We start from the raw sequence: 21,005 nt of genomic DNA, 5'->3' as shown, positions 1-21,005 counted from the left end.
AAATAACAAAAAATGCATTGTATTCAGGTTCGAAAAATTATCACAATTACACGGCGTTCCTTTTTCCGGGGGAGACCAGGTTTGAAAGTGTCCAAGAGTTAGATGGATCAGGTTAAACCGAAAACGTGTAAGTAGAAACCGGTGGAAGGGTCAATAATTTATTTCATCCTTCAGGAACAAACAACATTTAATGGGGCCCCTGCAAAATGCAGTCTTAGCTAAGACTATACTTTTTCAACTAGAAATCAGTAAAGGGCTGTGCTGCCCACATATTCTATGCCCACAGACTCTAAGAAGTGACACCTTTTATACTAGTTAAGTCTGAAGAATATGTTAGGATATTGTTGTTTCTTCTTCTGAAGAGGTCTGGACTAGCCTAAGTTTCCCAAATGCTCAGTGGTCTACTAATCTGAATTGAATAGATATCCCAAAGTACTGTTTCTGCTTCTAAAATGTACAAAGAATGTTGAGTATCTTAGTCCGACCATAAATCAGTATAGATTAACATATGTTTCTGGCGTGTTACCATTACACTGCGTCACTGTTTTCTGTAGGGTGTGGTCGAGTTGAATGGCACAAAGACCTGCTGTTTTGAACACTTGGCAGCCTTAGTTCATATGGCTGTCATATAGTTTGCACAAAATCCAAGATGTTACCCTAACTCCACCAAATGCAACAAGATAGGCTGTGCCATTGCTCTAGCATGCTACCTGCGACTGTGTATATTAGACTCTTTCTGTCATGTTGGTGTGTTACCTCTTCTTCTGTCTTCTTTCTCCTAGGAGTGAATTATATGGAATGGGGAGGTCAATCCGGGGACATGGGGGTTGTAGGTACTGTTGGAATGGAAACGTCCATGCACCCCTGCCCTGAGTGCCCAACTGCATTTGTTGTCTGGGTCCCTAATACTGTTTTTTTTTTAAATGGGTGAACACGGATCATTCGGGTGTGCCATCATGACATAGACTGGCCTTAAGGATTGCTGTCTTGTTGGACCGGGAGTGGTGCTCAAAGTGCTACCCTTATAGTGGTGGAAGGCTACTGCCTTTACCAAGAGTTAATAATATATCAAAAAAATGTTGGTCCCTCTGGGGGAAGGATATGACTTAACCTCCATGACAGTGATTGTACCATAAAGACCTTTCTGTACCAACGAGGTTTGTGAGTAATATATATCACATTTATAGGAAACTTAAATTCAACAATTTAAAGTAAAGTAATCGAGGTGCTCCTGTATAATTGCATAGTGTGAGTGAATTATGTTTTAGTATAAGTGTTGCAGTGCTATTTACATGAAAACTAAAACCAAACTGTGGTTAAAAGTATTGGGTCTCAAATAAGCACCTATAACCATAGGTACTGTGAGCCTGCTGTCGTGGAGGTTAATTCATATCCTACCCCCAGAGGGACCAAAACATTTTTTGATATATTATTCACTTACCCAGGTCCCAGGGTACTGGGTTGACCCATTTTTTCAAAATAATTTACCAAGAGTTAAGCAGCACAAGGGTGGTGGCAGCGTACCGTGTAGTGATCTGTAGTAGTGAACAGGACCTTTTTACCCTTTGTCACTAAAGTGAGGCCTACAGGATCACTCATGTTTTTAGTTCGAGCGCGCAAGTGCTTTAACCTGTTGTGCGCATTGTGGGATTTTAACCACGCCCACTTCACACTAATCACTTTTACTCATTCGTGGGCTTGCCTTTCAAAACTCCCTTGATGTCATTGGTAATTGCTTTACGTTTTTCCCGCCTTGGGGTGGTTTTGCTACCGCCTTGCAGACTGACCCTGTTACATGGATAATTGCAAAGTTGCCGATATACTTCAGTGTGGATGAACTATTTTTTTTCCTTTTGTCTCTCCCCTTCATGCTCCATGGCAGCCATGGCTCTCAGTGCTCACTGTGCCAACAGTGCAAACTGCATCAGCGGTATTGGAGCACTGGTCACATTGTTCACACTGTTACCTAAAAAGAGTAATTTCTTTTTGCTCCCCCCTTCACGCTCCACAGCTTTCCCAAAAACACTTATAATTGATAAATGCTTTACTAAAAAACACAGAAATCTGCAACACGCCTCTCCCGGCACAGCAGCAGCGCCAATACTACAATATTCACTGCACTTGGGAAAAGTCAATCAATCAGAGAATTTGTAAAGCGCACTACTCACCCGTGAGGGTCTCAAGGCACTTGGTGGGAGGGAGGGAAGATGCTAAAAGTCACCCTATAATGCTTTGCAAGCATTCCTTTTCAGAACATTTTTGCCAATAACTCAGCCTGTGGTGGCCCTAGGACAATGTGACCACCACCAAAAAGTTTAGCATGACTCACTCTTTCTATTTAGGTAATATCTGGGTCCCCAAAAAATAACCCCTCCCACCATCAGTCCCTTTTTAAGCTCTTTTATGGATGGAATTTTGTGTTACAGCTTGGAGTAGTTTGTGTTCTAATGGCCTTAGCATTGCAGTAGACTTGCTAGGCCTGAAAATATGTAATGCTCTACACCCTCTACGGGCTAAATATATGGTTACGCCGAAATACTTTCATTTGTTTTCTTTTCATGTGGTTATGCCCTCTAGGGGCCAACTCCATAGTAACATGGCCATGTTTCTTACAAATGCCATTTTCATTGTAGTGTCCTCTAGGGGCTGTTCTGAGCATTACAGTCTAATGCCAAACGTTTATTTCTGAAAAGGTTTTTATTGGGTTTACATGATAATTATACATGTTTTATTAATCTCTGCTTATTGCAGTTATGAACATGACTCAGGTCAACTTAACATCCTTATTACACTATGACTGTTTGAACACTCGTTATATGTTTGGGTGACCCTTCCAGTTTATTTCACTTGTTATTTCTTTGTGGCTGTCTTTTTGGGAATTGTGTCAGCCAGCCAGTAACTCTGATGGTGGGGTGCTGAGAGTGGTATTCTATTGGAATTGGCATGGCAGATATAAATTAGGATGCTAAATGGCAACATTTTCATTTTTGGCTTCATATAGAGGAAGAAGATGGATGAAAGTGCTTTGGCTATATACAGGGCCACTGGAATTATGTAGCAGGAAAAGACCAAATTATAAGGCAGGTTGACAGATTTATGTGTTTTGTGTTTTACAGGACATAGGCAAAGTGCTGTAAACCTCGCTTACTAGTGTGCACATCTGCATGTGGGCTTGGTCTGGATAGCACGGCATTGTCTCCTCAGATCCCTCTTCGCCTGCCTATTCAAACGTTTCCTCTAGAGTAAAAATTGAGTATTCCGTTTTTGGTTATGTGTAATCAAGATTTAATGCTTATCTATTTGCTAATTGTGGGGGCTAATTTGCTTCAGTGTAATGCACGTCTGTATTTTGTGCTACTTCAGAAGTTACTTCCATAAAAGGCATGAGTCTTTTAGGCTTGAGGCAGATACTTATTTTTTCTTTGGGGTTACATGATAAAATGGCAGAGGGGTTCTATGTAAAAGAAATGTAGGATCTCCATCGCCGCAGTATCAATATTTTAACAGCAGATGCTTTTAAACCTTAACGTTTTAGTTTGTTTTTCCTTCTTTAAGTGATGGTTTATGTATTACTTGTAACAATGTTTCACTGTCAATTCTGGTGCTTTGCTGACTGTTTAGTTGTTGTCTTTACCACGCTAAAAAACAATCAAAACAACTAGATTAGTTGTTCTAAATACTTTGAGATAGCTTGCACCCAGACAGTGGTTTCATGGTGCCACTGTTGGCTGGCGCCCCGCCCTCTCATCCCAGGGTGCCGGATGCCCCTCCGCACAGCTCTCCAATGGTTCTGCGCCCCCTTGAGCGTTCACACGAGGGGCTCCATCTAAATTGAAAGTGGCCGTGTCTGGGGCTCCGTGCTGTCGCTTGCTGTTTGTGTGTCTTGGAAGATTGTTGCATAGGACCTCGGCTTGACACAGCTGTTTTAAAAAAAAAAAATAATACATCTCGATGGCACATTGTTCCAGAATGTTTACTCTGTGTGCAGCGAGTAGACGCTATGCCCGGAGCCTGAATAATAAATAGGCTCGGAGGGCTTTTCTGTTACAGTCCAGTGTGTTGCGATTGTAGCTTTCCCTTCTCTCATAGAGGTCTGACGTCGAGCTATTAACTTTCACCTATAGTGCACCTGATTGTGCTGCTGTTTCAAGTGTTTTACGGCGCCTGGTCCTGTCCGGCAGGCCTGCTCTTTGTAAGATGGCTGGCACGGTCACTATGTGCTGGTGTCTGTGGTGTGTGGCAGGGCTTTCCTGCTTATACGTGTGTGTTGCATACAAACCAGGCGTAAGTTGCGAGCACAAACTCTTTAGTATCTGTGCATCAGGCTTAGGGCCTAGGAAACTAACATTTTGAATTGTAATGTTAACAGAGTGTGCGAGATTGTCCTGTTATTTTCAGATTTGTCCTAACAAAGTATGGAACTCAAATCTTTTTCTTTGAGAATCTGTCAGACGTTCTGCAATTATGAGCGTGACAAGGCCATCCGGCCTCACACAAGTCAAGCTTGGAAGGGAATCAAATGGCCCCTTTTGTCTGCCTGCTGTGTGCTTCTGTTACAGAAGTGCTGCTAGTGTTGCGGAGAGATGACGTGAGAAGGTGTGCAGGAGCGTCCCCCTTCCCCTTTCTCAGTCACTGGACAGCAAGGTCTAAAGAGTACTGTGGATATACATGGTGGGGCAGGCACGATGACTGACTGTTAGAAGGACATGTCCATCTACCTTCAGTGCAGACCCAGTGGCTTGCTGAGGGACGCAGGGATTCTTGCATGGCTGGGCATTGAAACAGTTAGCCTATTTTAATACCTATTCACCTAATACAATAATCATGAGGCTGATAATAACTATGTAGATATTAAGTAGGGATAGATGAATCTAATGCAGAGAGTAGGGAGTTGTGATATAAAATGTTTGTGGTATTTCTGATATAAAATGTTTGTGGTATTTCTGTTATTCACCCTTTTTATGTTATGACTGCTTATATCCCTGAGATAATTACCATCAATCTGATACATAGGGTTTATTTATGAATAGAACATAATAAACAACATTTGATTGCATTACACCAACATCTGTGTCTGTCTGCTGTTTCTAGGGGTCAAAGTGGGGATCAGTATTTATTTATAATACCTCCCCTGTGGATGAGTTATTCTGATGGGGTTGTCTGACTCCTAACACTCCGTATCCATATATGAGCATAACGCATTGTGGTGAAGAGTTAGACACCTATACATTTTCTTTGTCTCGGAAGAGGGTATATCATATATTCTTCTTCTTGCCACTTAGGAGATTTACCGATATCTCCCCTCCCCAAGAAAGTGGGTTGGCAACATGGCAGATTCTGGAGTATGACACAGATGCAGCACCCTTGGATTGTAGAATTGCGGCATCAGCTGTTGGGTGTATTTCTCGTTCCTGAGACAGAAGTTGTGGCACAGCTAGATAGTGAGTGCATTGGTTTAACACCGATTGGGTTAGACCGTATTTCACAAAATACCAGTTTGTGCATGGTGGCCCAAGAAGCTTGGCCAGCACTGTTGTACTGGCTGAGGGCAAATGTTTGTTACAAGCAACCAGGACTTGTTTTACCTCTCGGTTAAGTGAAATAAGGTATCCTCTCCTTACCACATTTTGCTTTTCCGCTTTATGACTATACTAATGACATTTTAAGTACTCAAATTCTGGCCTGTGTTTCTGTTCAGCTCTTCAGTAAACAGGAACCACTTCCATAAGACCTTGCCATTAGAAGAAGATCAACTCTTCAGTTTAGCACAACTGAATTTGGGAGTATTTACTATGTTTGTTGAACCGTAAAAGAATGCGATATTGTTTTAGGTTATATGATTTTAACTGTTCATTTAGGTTTGGGGCAGACAGCCATGTACACCACAGTTAGACCTTTATATTGACATTACTCTCAAAACAATAGTATTGGTTTGGAACTCACAAACTACTTCTGTTTCTTTCAGTGAGCAGTCATATATGGAAAGTGTTGTTACATTCCTTCAAGATGTTGTACCACAAGTGAGTAATTCTATTTTCTTAATACTTCTATATACAAAAAGAGTAATTAGAGAGTGGATTTCGTGAAAAAAAACAGCCCTCTTTACCACTTAGAATTGTTCATTTAAGCAGAATGTGTGTTTCTTTGAGGCAATGCCACAGTGAAAAAGTGTGTTTAAACAGGTATGTCAAGTTGAGGCCCTTCCACTGATATTTCAGGGGTGACTGTCATCTTCACCGCAGGTTAGGAGATCATCCTATTGTATGCAGATCATACACACTAATGCAGGCCACTCTACTGAGAATGACATTGCCTTGCATTTCAGAATGTCAGTCCTCAACAGCTAGGCCATTTCTTTGCATGTCAAGCGCCACTTGGGTATATTTAATATTAACAACCCAGGTATTGCTCACAGGTAGAAGTAGGAAATAAGAGTAAGACATTTTGTGAAGTACTGCATGTTACCTTGTTACTACTTCTGAGTGCTAGATTGAAGCAGAAAAAAGTACAGCTGCAGTAGTGGAAAGGTAGATTTTGATCACTGAAGGGGAAGCTCCAGTCTGATATTTTCTACTTCTGTACCCATGAAAATCAGTTATTGGTGAACCAAAAATGTTCATTTTTCACATTCAATAAGAAGCACACTTACTTTGGTTTCACCCTTGAGCTTGGACTCTAGGCGTTCCCAGCCTTGGTATCGAAGTGATTTCCTGAAGATTCTGCAACTCGCTCAGGCAGACCAGTCTAATTCACGCCTGTGGTCACTCCTTGTAGATTTGTGTCAGCCACTAATACATATGCTGGTGATGTGACAGAATCGAAGCCTGCCAGCCGTTCATTACCCCTCAAAACTATGTATGTATTCCACTAAGTTGCTCTCCTGAAGGCAACCATACCCTGCGTGCAAAGAGCCTGGCCTGTCCCCTGCCTGTTTCTTTCTGACAGAAACCGGGCTCCCTGAGGAATCCTTCTAGAATTTGCCAGAACCTTGGACTCTCCCCACACATTGACAATTTGCCCAAGGACTGTTGGGTAATTCAACAACCCAGAGACCTGGTTTTTCAAAAGGAAAAAAGTGAAATTTGTCAGGAACGGGTTGGGCTGAGATTGTACGACTGGTGTCTGTATTACCTTCCTTAAAGTCAGGGTGTTTACCCCATTAAACACAGTGAACCAAAATCACGACTTTGCACTCTGAAAGTGGATGAAGGACTGGCCACAGGTCCTATAATCCTTACCACTCAGTAATGACTTGAGCTCGTACCTGAAGACCTTGAGTACCACAGAAATGGCTTTGTGTTTTTTTTCCCCATTGATTGAGCTGTGAGGTGTGTTACCCACTACAGTTGTTGGATGGAGCAGCGGGATGTCACGGCTGACCGCTCTCATCGTGATTTGCAATCTCCGACTCCCTGTTAGATGTCATGAAAGACCGGGTTCAAATTGGAGCTCATGTATCTGTTCCCCGTGATGCTGTGAAGGCGCCCACAGCACAGGTTGTTGATTGGCCTCCAACGTGTCCTTCAGCTGCTTTGGACATGTGCACATTACTGCTAATTTAATTAAGAAACTAAGACTGCATTAAGAAACCATCTTTCCTTGTAATTAAAAACTGCAGTGGGCCCAGAACACACTTCATACTTGGACCACTGGTTTCTAACAAAGCCAAGTACAGGCTGCCGACTTTCTGTTTGCCTAATTATTTCTGTTCCTTGTGTAGGCTTACAGCGGGGCCCAGCCGACCGAAGAAAAGGAAAAAATAGTCTGGGTCAGATTTGAAAGCGCCGATATTAACGGTATGGTTAATTCGCTTTATACGGATTTATGAGTGCCTAACATTGGTTCTAAGGGTCGTTGGGTTTCAGGTTGATTATTAACAATAACCAGCCTGTGATTAATGTACTTGGACTGCGCTGATAATGACTGACTCGGCTAGGTTAACATTTTCTCTGTGAAATAAAAGCTGGTGTAATGTCAAAGGGAGCGAGGTGGGAGGAACCCAATAGGAAATGATTCTCTACCAGTGCAAGATATTTAACTTGTTCTTTCACTAATTGGTGTGTGATTGGTATGCCTTGAATTGTTGTTCTTTTTTTTTTTTTTACGTTCACGCCCTTCTTCGCAAGACAGAAATTGAACTGCAGGTGCTCGGAAGTAATGGATTAAAATGCCGTGTTTGTGTGTTTTAACATGGGGCATCACCCTGTAGATACATAATCATGTAACATCAGTGCCATAACGTCAGAGTAAAAAGTGCCTTTTTAGAATATCCGCAGTAGACTTCAAAACCACACAGCTGTGTGAAAATCCACTGGCTTGTAAGCCTGACCAAGCTGGGCCTTTGTGAACATTGTGACTGTGGCCAATAACCAACAATAAGATAAATGAGTTCACTTTCGTAATGGTCTTTTTTAATGAAAATAAGTAAATAAAAGTGCTCCAAAAAGCAGACCTACAGTAGCAAACACTTTTAATTGAAAAATTAAGAAGAGCAACCTTTTGTGTATAAGGCTGGGATTGACATATCGTATTTTGTCTAAGTGTTGCAGCTTTTAGATTACAACTAAATAGAACAATCATTTAACCGGTGTTGTAAGGAAATACAGCATAAAGAAATTAGACAGTAAGGAAGCCTCAATTCAACATAGGTTTGCAGGTTTAAAATTGGAGTGGGGGAGGAGAAGGAAGAAGAGGATCCTGAGAGCTACCCTCAGTTAATTTTTGACTGGTCTTTTTTCGACCTTGTGTCGACTATGTTTTTGAGATTATTCTCATGGTGCACCAGGGCTGTCCCTTAAGAAGCCCAAAGGTTTCAGTGTCCCTTAAGAAGCCCAAAGGTTTCAGTGTCCCTTAAAAAGCCCAAAGGTTTCAAGCCATGTAGCACCTATCACAGGCAGTTGTTTGTGACGGATCCACATTTGGTTTGCTTGTGGTGCTTGAAGTGACAAAGGTGCCGTAAAAATGTACCCAGAAGCTCCTTTCTGCTTGACGTCGGATGACCCCACAATGCTGAAGATCCTGGTCGCATGGAAGGTTCCAGGGCCACTTCCAGAGCCAATCTGGAAAGTCGTCATCCCTCCCGAAATGGTCGGGTAAGTTACACAAGCGAAAGAAGTCTAAGAAATCAAAGCGTTGTTGGACTTCTCCACACTGATCCAAGTCATTGGAGGGAACGATGACACCACTTGAGGCCTCGCTCCTCTGGGAATCTTGTGCCTGGGTCCACAGCGTGCCACTCAGAGTGCCCCAGAGCGACTTCTGCCTAACTAAACTAGTTCTGCCAGGCTGTGTACCTCACACTTGGGTGGTCTGACCAATGTGGAGTGCCTTCGAGCCCCAGGGGTTTTGGAAGGGCCCTGCTGGATTCCCGCCAGAAGGTCCTTGGATCCTGTGCTGGATCCAGAGCAGCTCCACCTGCGAAACCTCAGTCTTCTTTGGGGCCCACTCCAGCGCTGTTGTTCTCTGCACCACTGACGCCCTGCGGTGGCCCAGGCTTCATCGTCCTAGCCGACTCTGATACGGAGCTAGATAGACGTCATCTGAAGCAAACTCTGGTGCCAACTGGTCCCATGCCTTCTGAGTCGGAGCCAGTGGCTTTTTCCTTCAACTGGCCTGGAGAGGGAAATGATTGGAGGGATCTGAGGACCTCTATGGCTACCATCACCACCTTGAGGAACCAGAGGAGAAATGGTATTAGAATCTGTTGGATGCCAGTGGCTTGGACACTTCACCATACACTGGCTTGGTCTCACCTCTCACTGTCCAAGCCCTGCACAGAGCTCCTATGCGCAGGACAATTACCTGTCGCCATCGCCCTGCTCCGTGGGACCCCAGTGTCTTCACCGAGCACCCCACTCTGGAGAGCTTGGTGTTCCAAGCCTCCACCTCCCGTGTTAAACCTGGGGCATTCTCCACCACCCCAATGAATAGGAAATCCAAGAGGCTGGATACTTTTGGAAAGAGGATGTTCCTTTGTGCCAGCCTAGTGCTGCATATGGTGATCTCTGCATGCCTTCTGGGCCGATACACCCACACTGTGTGTGACTCAGTTGCGCCAGTGCTGCCTATTGTCTCAGTATAATCCTGAGCCATACTCACTCAAACAACTGCTGACGGGCGCGATGTAGCAAAGTTGACCATAAGGTGTGGGTTGGACATGACCAGCTTACTAGGCAGAGCGATTGCATAGTCAGTGGCACTTAGACAACACGCCTTGTTGAGAACCAGGGGATGTCCAGTCGTTCCTCATGGACATGCCCTTTGATGGCTCTAGCCTTTTTGGTGAAAAGGCAGACTCAGCACTGAGCACTTTAGAAGCCAGCAGTGCAATGACAACGTCTTTGGGTCTATCCATGGGACCTGCCATCCCCAGTCTGCCTTCAGTCCCTTCTGTGTCCAAGGTGGGGGAGGGGTGCTACCAACCACGTTCTTACCCACCCAGCCACCAAGGTCAGCAGGCATGTCCGCCTTTTTGTGGCCACCAATGGGGTTCCCACACACCAACTGAGGCAAACAGCCCCACTCTCCCCAGTGGAGCAGCCACAAACCGCTTTAATTTGCCCTTATGCCAGCACGTGCACTCAGTGGGAGGCAGGATTTGCCATTTCCTGCCCTTCTGGCAATCCATAACTTGGGACATGTGGGTTTTGCAAATTGTTCGGAGGGGCTATGCCATCCCTTTCCTGGAATCCCCTCGGTCGATGCCACCCACTTAGGATAAGCTAACAGAATACCACCTTTCCGTGCTCCATCTGGAAGCGTTGGCTTTGGCTGAACGGGCCATAGAGAGGGTGCCGGCATCAGAAGTAGGTCATGGAGCAACCATCCCAGCTACGTTCTGGTGGCCAAAAATGGCAGAGGCCTCCGTCCTGTTTGTAGACCTGCACCTTCTCAACTTTTCTTCCTAAAAGGGAAATTGAAAATGCTGAACCTAGCTCAGGTCCTGTCTGGCCTGGACCCTGGAGGCTGGATGGTAGCATTGAACTTGCAGGATGTATATTTCCACATCTGTGTCCTGCCTGACCACAGGCATTACCTGCAGTTCATAGTAAGCCATGAGCACTTTCAGTTCGCTGTGCTCCCTTTTGGCCTTACCAGAGCCCCTTAGGTGTTCACCAAAGTGATGTCAGTGGTTGCAGGACATTTGCATAGGTCAGGGGTTTTAGTCTTCCCCCTACCTCAATATATGGCTATTGGAGCGAGCTCTCACCAGGCAGTTGTCTCCCACCTCCAGACTCCGGCATACCTCTGGGGTTCGCTATCAATGTGCAGAAGTCACACCTGACTCCCTCTCAGAAGCTCCCTTTGATGGTAGCTGTTCTGGACACAGTGCAGTTTCAGGCCTTTTTGTCCTGAGCTGTGAGTCAAGGATATTCAGGCTATTATTCTGATGTTTCAGCCTCTATCCTCAATTTCGGTGAGACTGACTCTGAGGCTGTTGGGCCTCCTGCATTCTACTAGTGACACATGCCATTTGGCATACGCGAGCTCTGCAGTGGGACTTGAAGTTCTAGTGGGCAAAGTATCGGTGGAATCTTTCCGACCTAGTCCAGATCTGGGAGGGACCTGCAAAAGATCTGCAGTGGTGGAAAACAAACCACAGTTTGATCAGTGGCAGGCCCCAGAGTTGACTTTGGTGACAGGTGTGTCACTTCTAGGCTTGTGTGGCCAAATGGGAGAGATGGAGAGCAGAGGCCTCTGGTCTCCGCAGAGTCCGGCCTCCCCATAAACTCGGAGCTCCGGGCGATCCGGTTGGCTCTAAAAGTCTTTTTTCCATCTATCAAGGAAAGGCTAATACAGGTGTTCATGGACAACAACACTGCCATGTGGTACTGCAACAAGTAGGGCAGGCTGGGGTCATGAACTCTTTGTCAAGAGGCCTGTGCCTTTGGAAATGGCTGGAATGTCAGAACCCTGGTGGTTCAACATTTGGCAGGCTCTCTGAGTGCCAGAGCAGACAAACAAAGCTGTCAATGCCTAGCGGACCACAAATAGATGTGGTGCAAGGTCTCTTGAAGAATGGAGACAGAGCCTTGGTTAGATCTGTTTGCCACCACGAGAATGCACAATATCAGCAATTCTTGATGCTGGAGTTTCCAAGGCGGCTCTTGCTTGATGACGCTTTTCATCTTGAGTAGCGCTCTGACCTCCTGTACCCCTTTCCTCGAATACCACTCCTGCCAAGAATTCTCAAAAAGTTCAGGAACAACTGGCCCAAGTCATTCTTCTGGCTCTGGTTTGGGCACGGAGAGCCTGGTATCTTGAACTCCTAAGCATATGTCCTCTGATCAGGCTGCCCCCTCGGAAGGATCTTCTATCGCTGCAGCAGGGGAGGGTTGTGCACATGAACATGCGCACCTTCCTCCATGTGAGGAGATTGTCCAGCATCAGTTGACGGCTTTCTACCTTCCTCTGGAAGTCTGTGATGTTATTCTGGCAGCCAAGTGTCCCTCCACCAAGACAGTATATGCCTGCCATTGGGGTGAATTTGTGCCATGGTGTGCATCCAGAAACATCAACCCTCTTTCTGCACCATTATCCCAGGTTTTACTGTTTGTAATTTCATTAACCCAGAAGAGCTCTGCTCTGGGCACTGGTAAAAATTACCTATCAGCCATTTCGGCTTTTTTGCGGTTGCCAGACAAGCCGTTTTTGTTTAAGTCATCTGTTATGACCTGTTTTCTCAAGGGATTTCAACATCTGTTCCCTCCAAGACCATTCATAATCCCCCAATAAGACCTCAATTTGGTCTTAACGTATGTGCGTGCCCTTCAGCCACTGCATAACTGCCCACTGTGCCCACTCACTTTGAACACTGCTTTTCTGCCATCCATAACAATAGCCACAGGGGGGTTAGTGAACTGCAAGCACTCTTGATGCACAATCCCTACTCAAAATTGGAGCTTGACAAACTGTTTATGAGGACCCATGCCTCCTTTCTTCCGAAGGTAGTGACACCTTTTCACATAGGCCAAAATATCGCTTTGCATACTTTCTTTTCCCTGCCTCACTCTTCCAAAGAAGAGGATAGACTCCACAGACTAGACCCCAAAAGAGTGTTGTTTTCCTACCTGGATCAGACTAGGTACTTCTGGCTGGATGATCAACTGTCTGTTGGATATGTCAGAGTAAAGAAATGTAGGGTTGTGCAGAAAAAACCCATTTCATGATGGATAGTTCTCTGCATAAAAATCTGCTCCGTACTAATCAGAAAGCAACTCCCCGAGGGCTTGCACACTCACTCCACCAGAGCCAAGGCTGCAATTACGGTTCTGGACATCTGTCAGACAGCAACATTAGTGTCTTTGAACACGTTCACTAAACATTACTGTCTTGACAGTCAGGTCGTTTGTGATGAGCATTTTGCACGTTTGGTCCTGCAGGATCTTTTGATCTAATCCGTTCAGAGACCCACCTCCGTGGAGGTATTGCTTGGGTAGCTATTCTAAGTTAAGGAACCTCTGGCTAGATGTCTCTGTCTGATGAACAAGTTACTTACCTTCGGTAACGCCTTATCTGGTAGTGACTCTTATTTAGCTGTAGATTCCTTACCGACCCTCCCATCCTCCCTGCTTTGCAAACTGATTTCTGTATAGGGTTACCCTTCGAAGATCCTTAGCAGTGCACACCAGTGCATCAATATTCTTCATGGATCTGTGCTTCTGGTGTGGTATGTCATGAAAAGAAACTGATGTCAGCACGGTGGAGTGGTGCCTATTTATTCACACGTCACATCCTGTGCGGTTGATGTGGAGCCGAACGCAGTTGTACTACTAAATAATTTCCGGGTTCCAGTCTGATGCTTTGGGATAATTCCAAGGTAAGGCAACAGCGGCTCCTTCGCAATGGCAAAGGAGCGTAGTCCCACTGGCCAAGAGCCAGCAACTGAAAAATAGAACAATATTTTATTATCTTTTTATTTTTCAGCTGCTGGCTGGCTGAGCAAGCGTGTGAATGGTGAGGGGGGAGAAGTGGAGTGCACTTAAGTGTGCATGTCAGTTTGGCTGACCGTCTTAGGCTGGCCAAACTGACATGCACACTTAGATTTCTCCAACCTGGCTGTGTTGCGCAGCCGGGTTGGAGAAACAGCACAGACTCCAATGCACTGTCTGAGCGGCAGATCAAGCCACTGAGACCAATCCTGGTGCTGCTCTCATGCTAGATATAGCATGAGAGCAGCACCAGGATTGCGTGAGAAGCATGTGCTGGTGTCCAAGGGACTGCTGGGACACTATCATGTGCGAGAAGAAGAGCAAGGCGGTCGGCAACGGCAGGAGAGGTAAGTTTTTAAAAATATTTTTTAAATATTTTTTTTAGTTACTATTGTTATTACCCCCGTCCCTCCCTATTGCAACCTCTCCCTTGAGATTTGCAGTGGCCGCCACTGAAGTAAGGAACCTGCAGCTAGATAGTCTCTACCCGATAAGGTGTTACCAAAGGTAAGTAACTTATTAACTTGTTCTTCACTGTGAACATGAACATCGATTCACTAAAATGCCAGGGGTACTGGAAGAGAGATTACACACCATTAGACTTCATTGACATCACAGAAAGTGGCATCATATGTCTTTTGAGCCTGAATTCCAGGAAGCGATGCTACAGGACCTTGATCTTGATGACATCACAATAATTTCGCTGGAGCATAGTGTATACCTCAAAGAGAAAATATATTGATAAATCACAGGGAGAGTCACAAAAGATTTAAAAACATTAGTGGTCACGCCCACCTGTATTACTCCCTATGGCCATACATTAAATATGCACTTTGTTGTTGATTTACTGATTTACAGTAATTGTTAACAAGATTTGTTTTATAATAATTTGTAAGGAACCATTTTGCAAAGCAGAGGTGACTGTTTTGTTCTAACACATCAAGTGTGGCCTAGAGATATTTTAGCTGTATTGCCACTCTTATGTATTGAAAAAAATCATAAAAAAGTAAATATATACATGCATCGAGAGTCTTTGGGTCAGTTCTCTTCATTCATTGGTCTGGTCAACAGTAATTCACATTTAGCTCTTACCCATTGCAATGCACAGCTTTGGCTACCTTGTGCTATGAATGGCGGCATTTTGTGTGATCACATGTACACGTACGTCTAACAGAAAGTGAACTTCAGTACCACTGATGCTGTAACAGTGTTTTACTTTTTCAGTGCTTTTTTCTTTTCATTCTTTAGCCGTCTTTTTCACTTGTTATTCAAGTTGTCCTTATTTGTTTAAACTGCCTTTTTAAGCTTACAGTGATTCAAAGTCAATACTACATTTTCTTTGCAACACTAAAAAACATATGTTTGTTGCATGTGTGGCTACAGATATGCATGCTTTGTTGTGCATACTCTTGCCATCTAGTGTTGGGTTCCAACATTACAACTTGTTTTTCTTCAAACAAATTTCAAGTCACAAGATGTGATGTAACTCCTCCTTTTGTCCACAATGCACCTGGGCATCAACTCCACCCTACATTGATTTTTTTTTTCCACTATCTGGTTTGGACATGTCTAGCATCTGCTCTGAGACAGACACTTATCCTTTCAGTTTTTGGGCTTTCTTGGTCTACTCCTCAAGACCAAACACTAAGTTAACAGTCGCTGCACGGTTGGTGCCTGTCTGGCTGCTCTCTTGAATGACAAATCTCTCATCCTTCCTTCTCCACCAACCCCAGTTGTTCAGCTTCATCGTCCTTTAAGGAACCGGTCAAGACACGTTTGGCTCCTTCCAAGCTCGTTTCAGAGAATGAATAGAGCAAGTGGCTGATGCAAAGTTCTGTCCAAGCTGTAACACAAAGTATTCATGGTTGGAGCAGGCCAGCTTTTTGCAGCTTTTGACTCTACCCCAATGACAACGAGACCTCTGGTGAGTTTTGCCTCCTCTTCTTCTGCAAGAATAGCCCGAGGTATTGAATGGAAAGACACTGAGTATATACGAAGATACAGCAGCAATCTTTGAAAGGAAAGGCACCAAGCCTAAACACACAACAGGAATCGATGCAGGCAAGGTGATCATTCAGTAGAAATGTTCAGCAATCGTTGATTCAGAGCACATTTGAGTGATAGTAACATCATTCAGGATAATATTTTGACTTATTTTGAAGAATGTAATCAAACAATGAGAAAATAAATTGCACAAAAGAGGCGTACATGTAAAACAATTTAATTTAAGTGCAAAGTTTGCAACATCGCATAACAGTTGATAGTCACAAGTGAATGATTTCCAAGAGTAGGGTTTATCTATTCTAGCTCACAGCACAAGTAAGACAATACGTAGCACTCCCTGAGACAACAGTGCCACTACTTCGCACCCTTTGGTTCTCCATTAATGCAAAGAAATCCCACCTCCAACCCCAACATGTCCAGCCCTTCTTGGGCTCGGTGTTAAACGTTGTCTCGGAGAAAGTGTGTCCCAATCTGCTGTGTGATGGCATTTCAGCAGCTGCTGCCTCTTTCTCAATACTTGTGCCCACTCTCTGCAGACCTATAATGAAACTCTTGGGTATGATGCCTTGCTGTATCGCGGTTGTGCCACTTGCCAAAATACTCATGCCCCTACTCCACCTCGGGAGCGAGAGGCCACAAGTGGAGGGACATCGGGGCGATCTGGTGTTGATAAAGACTAACACCCAATGCCACGCTCTGCAATGGTGAAACAGCAACAACCTGCTGCTCAGCAGGTTTTTGTTGGACCCACTTCCGCAGGTGGCCACCAATGCATCACTCACCGGTTGGGGCACTCATCTTGACAATGACTGTGCAAGGTAACCTGGGCCCCTCCCCACTGAGAGCATTACATCAGCTACCTGGAAGTACTAACCCTCCATTTAGCCCTGACAGATTTTTGTTCTAGCTTGTTGAGGGCAAAGTGACAGCCCTGTACCACATCCAAAAGCAAGGAGGTGCCATTCTCTCCTCTCGCTGCGTCTGCTGTGTCGTCGCCCATTTCTTCGGCAATCAAGAAAAAAACTAGAAATACCTTCACTGCCTACATCTATACCCTTTTCATAAGGGGTGGGAGTGGCTAGAAGAACAAAAGAAAGTGAAGGTGTGAAAGACATGGGGGAGAAAACCAAAAAAAACCCAAAAAGCAAATATTACTTGGCATATAAATCTGGATCAAGTAAAATGGCACATATTATAGTCGGTGCTTACGCTGAGCAGCAGCAGTTATTTTTTCTCTTCAAACATTTCCAAAGAGAAGAGAGAGGAAAAATGCACAAAGGGGATAGAGGAAGAGAAAGACGGGAAACCAGTCTCAAGGAGAGTAAGCAGGAAGCCACAAGAGTGAGCTAAAGGGGCGGGATTCAAGCAGTGGCGTACCGCAAAATGATGGGGCCTGAAGAATGTGAAGAGGCGCCCTTGTGTCCCATATCTCACAGAGATTGAAGGCTAGCGTTACGCCCTTGGGTTCAAGACTGCGCAGCTTTGGTATTTGGCGTGGTTTCACCTGCCGGCTTCTGAGCCGCACTTTGGGTATCGACACTCATTATTTTACAAACTAAGCACTGAGCATATTACAGTTTGGTGCGTTGCTCGAAACACTGTTTCTAAAATAATTGACTGCGTCAGGTTTAGACAAATGGAAGGTTTTCCCTCATGCGATACCCTTTATCTGGCTGGTTTATACAGTGTTGCTGCAGTATCCATGGTCAGAAGCCCTTTCAGTCCGCTATTTTTACCTCTTTCGGTGTCCCAGCACTTGTCTGGAATCCTGTGTGTGTCATAAAAAGTCAATAAATACCACCATTATTTTACCACCGGCAGTGGTGACTGATTCCATGGACCGCAGCAAGAAGGCTTTCTTCACCACCAATAGGCCACGGTGATCTGGTGGCATCAAGTGCTCGGCAAAGAAGGACCCCATGACCTCTATCTTGTGTAAATCAGCAGTGAGAGTGTGGATCCCTAAAATATGAACATTTGCTGATCTTCTAGAATTGTCTAGTGTTTCCGGTTTCTTCTGAGCATCTTCCGTGCTTTGAATACTGACACTTCTAACAAATCATGATTCATCACTGCAGTTCGTCCCCATTGAGGACTCTTTAATCCTTGTCACTCTGGCCTCCATCTTTCCCAAACTGGATTTTTCTGCTGCACTCTACCTCTCTAACCCCCTTAATTTTCTGCACAATCGCATCTAGGGCCCATCATCTCCTTCTGATCCTTGCATTATTCAGTGATTGACATTTTTTTGTTCTCTTCTTCCTTGCTTAAAACCTGCTTTTCCTCTGGGGCTGGAAGAACAAGTCTTCTGTATCTGTATATTTTTTTGCTTACTAAAATTATTCAGCCTCCCTAAGTGATGTGTAGCGCCTTCACAATTTACCTACTCCCCTACCCCAGTGGTACCGGTATCGGCCGTGACTAGGGAAATCCTCCTTTACTCACTCCTCCACCCCATCCAACAATAGCACTCGCTTCTGCTCTTTGAGCCTGTCTCTCATAGTCCCTGATAAAATGGCACATCGTCGCACAGAATGCCACCTCGTAAGCCCTCAAGAGGACCAGCACTCACTAGACTGTCTAGTTCAACGGTTCTCAAAGTACGGCCCGCGGGCCGCCAGCGGCCCCACGGACCTAGCTTGGCGGCCTGCGAGACGCACACCAAACGCCATATCATAATGGCAGCAGTATGTAAACATAGAAGAGGGCCGCGGGAGCATGCGCAACAGTGGCTTCCTTGCGCATGCTCCCGCGGCCCTCCTCTATGTTTACGTACGGCGGCCATTGTTTATGGCGTTACCCTGACGATCCTGGAAGCCAAAGCCCCATAAAAGTCAGCGCTTGCAGCTAACTTTTACGGGGCTTTGTCGTCTGCTTCCTGTCACCGGCTCCACGTCTGCTGCCCGCCTGCCTGCCTGCTGTTCCACATTTGTGGCATCTTTACAGTGCTTTGAGTCAGGTAAGGCTCTTTGGTTATTTATTTATTTGTTTTTAATGTAGTGTGTGTTACTGGGGTAGGGGTGAGAGCAGATGGCGCTGTGTGCAGATGGAGCAGTGTGTGTTACTGGGGTAGGGGTGAGAGCAGATGGCGCTGTGTGTGTTACTGGGGTAGGGGTGGGAGCAGATGGCGCAGTGTGCAGATGGCGCTGTGTGTGTTACTGGGGTAGGGGTCTGAGCAGATGGCGCAGTGTGCAGATGGCGCTGTGTGTGTTACTGGGGTAGGGGTGGGAGCTGATGGCACTGTGTGCAGATGGCGCTGTGTGTGTTACTGGGGTAGGGGTGTGTAGTGCTTTCCTCTTATCTAGTTTCTAAGCACTAACATAACACAACAGAAATGCACTTCTGAGGTCAAAGAAGACTTTTATTGTTGTTAATTCTTCCCCAACCACAATTTTTATGTATGACGAATTAGTAGCTTTCAAGTCCGCGTTAATCAAACAAAATATATCAGTTTGCAATATACACAGCAGGTTATATTTATAAGATATTGAATGCAAAGCAAAACAAATACTTCACCGTGTGGGAACTATCTACAGCTTCATCTTTCTAAGGTCTGCAAGCTGATGACCCCTGTCAGCCGTGAGAAAGAGATTCATCTACCCACACGGGATTGCTGGCAGCTGGCGCCAAGCTCCAGCACGAGGTCCGGCAGATTCGAATCTGACTCTCTGCAGCCTGTTACTTTCGTTACAAAGGTGTGCCCCCTCCTCTCAGACCTGGGAAACTGAGCAAGCCTTTTGGAGACTGGCCAGGTCTCCAAGACTACTCCTGTTCCCAAGCTCAAGCGAAGAGAAAAACACCCATGTACTCTCTCTTATCAGGTCTAGTCTACTGTGAGAAAAACATCTTGGTTCTCTGGTGCAAAAACACAGCTTGGAAAAATACAGCTTGGATTCTCAACTGCAATGTCTAACTCCACGTTAAAGGCAATAGGCAGCTAACCTAGATATCAAATGCAATGTCATGTTAAAGGCAATAGGCAGCTAACCTAAATATCAAATGCAATGTCTAGTGTCATGTCAAAGCCAATAGGCATCTAAGCTGAATACAAAATGCAATGTCTTATATCATGTCAAAGCCCATAGGCAGCTGAGCTGAATACAAAATGCAATGTATAATATCATGTCAAAGCCAATAGGCAGCTGAGCTGAATATAAAATGCAATGTATAATATCATGTCAAAGCCAATAGGCAGCGGGGCTGAATACAAAATGTAATGTATAATATCATGTCAAAGCCAATAGGCAGCCAAGCTGAATACAAAATGCAATATACAATATCATGTCAAAGCCAATAGGCAGAATATCTAATAGCATGTGAAAGTCAATAGGTAGCTAAATTGAATACATCATGTCAAAGCCAATAGGAATGCAATGTCAAAGCCAATAGGCGGCTAGACTGGATACAGCATGTCAAAGCCAATAGGCAGAATACAGAATGTAATGGCTAATGCAATGTCAAAGCCCATAGGCGGCTCAACTGAATACAGAAAGTAATGGCTAATGCAATGTCAAAGCCCATAGGCGGCTAAACTGAACAAAACATACCATGTGCTACTGGTGAACATTGAGCAACTAATATGCGCAGTGGTGAAACACAAAGTCATTGGTCAAAACAAAACTTATCAAATGGCAGTACATTCCGCCCTTTGACCAATGAATTTTTGTTTCACATATCTCTTGTTTCAAACAAAAACAAAAAAAACATCAGCACAAAAAAAACATCATCAGCAAGTCACATTTGAATGATCAAAACAATCCCTGTAAAGCAATAGAAGTGAATTCACATATTGATTTCATAACCTTTCACATCAGATACATCTATACAGAAAAGACTGGGCAATTTTGTACTCTGAATGAGTCTCTAATTCAACAGTGTTAGCAATTTGATGTGGCATGAGTTCTACTCATGTAAAGGGGCACGGTCCACTTGAAAGGTTTTCTGGAAGATAAGCAAAAGTCAGAGTTCCATACGAGAGGGGAAAAAAAAAAATACCACAGCTTAGTTCCAGTGGAAGAATGCAATCAAACAAGTTGAACTTGAACTGAAGGTGCAGTTTGCGCAAAATGG

At 44.6% G+C, this 21,005-nt stretch overlaps 1 protein-coding gene across 2 annotated transcripts in view; it reads left to right on the top strand.

The window, feature by feature from the left end:
- The window catches only part of BCAS3 (BCAS3 microtubule associated cell migration factor), a 2,570,631-nt gene that overhangs the window by 25,863 nt on the left and 2,523,763 nt on the right, over positions 1 to 21,005 (top strand). For both annotated transcript variants that reach the window (XM_069226456.1, XM_069226455.1), the window contains exons 4-5: positions 5,966 to 6,020; positions 7,721 to 7,796. In XM_069226456.1, coding sequence (XP_069082557.1) covers positions 5,966 to 6,020; positions 7,721 to 7,796 — 131 coding nt within the window. The remainder of the gene's footprint in view (positions 1 to 5,965; positions 6,021 to 7,720; positions 7,797 to 21,005) is intronic.

This window comes from Pleurodeles waltl, chromosome 3_1 (assembly GCF_031143425.1).
Source record: "Pleurodeles waltl isolate 20211129_DDA chromosome 3_1, aPleWal1.hap1.20221129, whole genome shotgun sequence".
Taxonomy (NCBI): Eukaryota; Metazoa; Chordata; class Amphibia; order Caudata; family Salamandridae; genus Pleurodeles; species Pleurodeles waltl.
The sequence above is the reverse complement of the archived record's forward strand: the minus strand, read 5'-3'. Positions and strand labels throughout refer to the sequence as shown.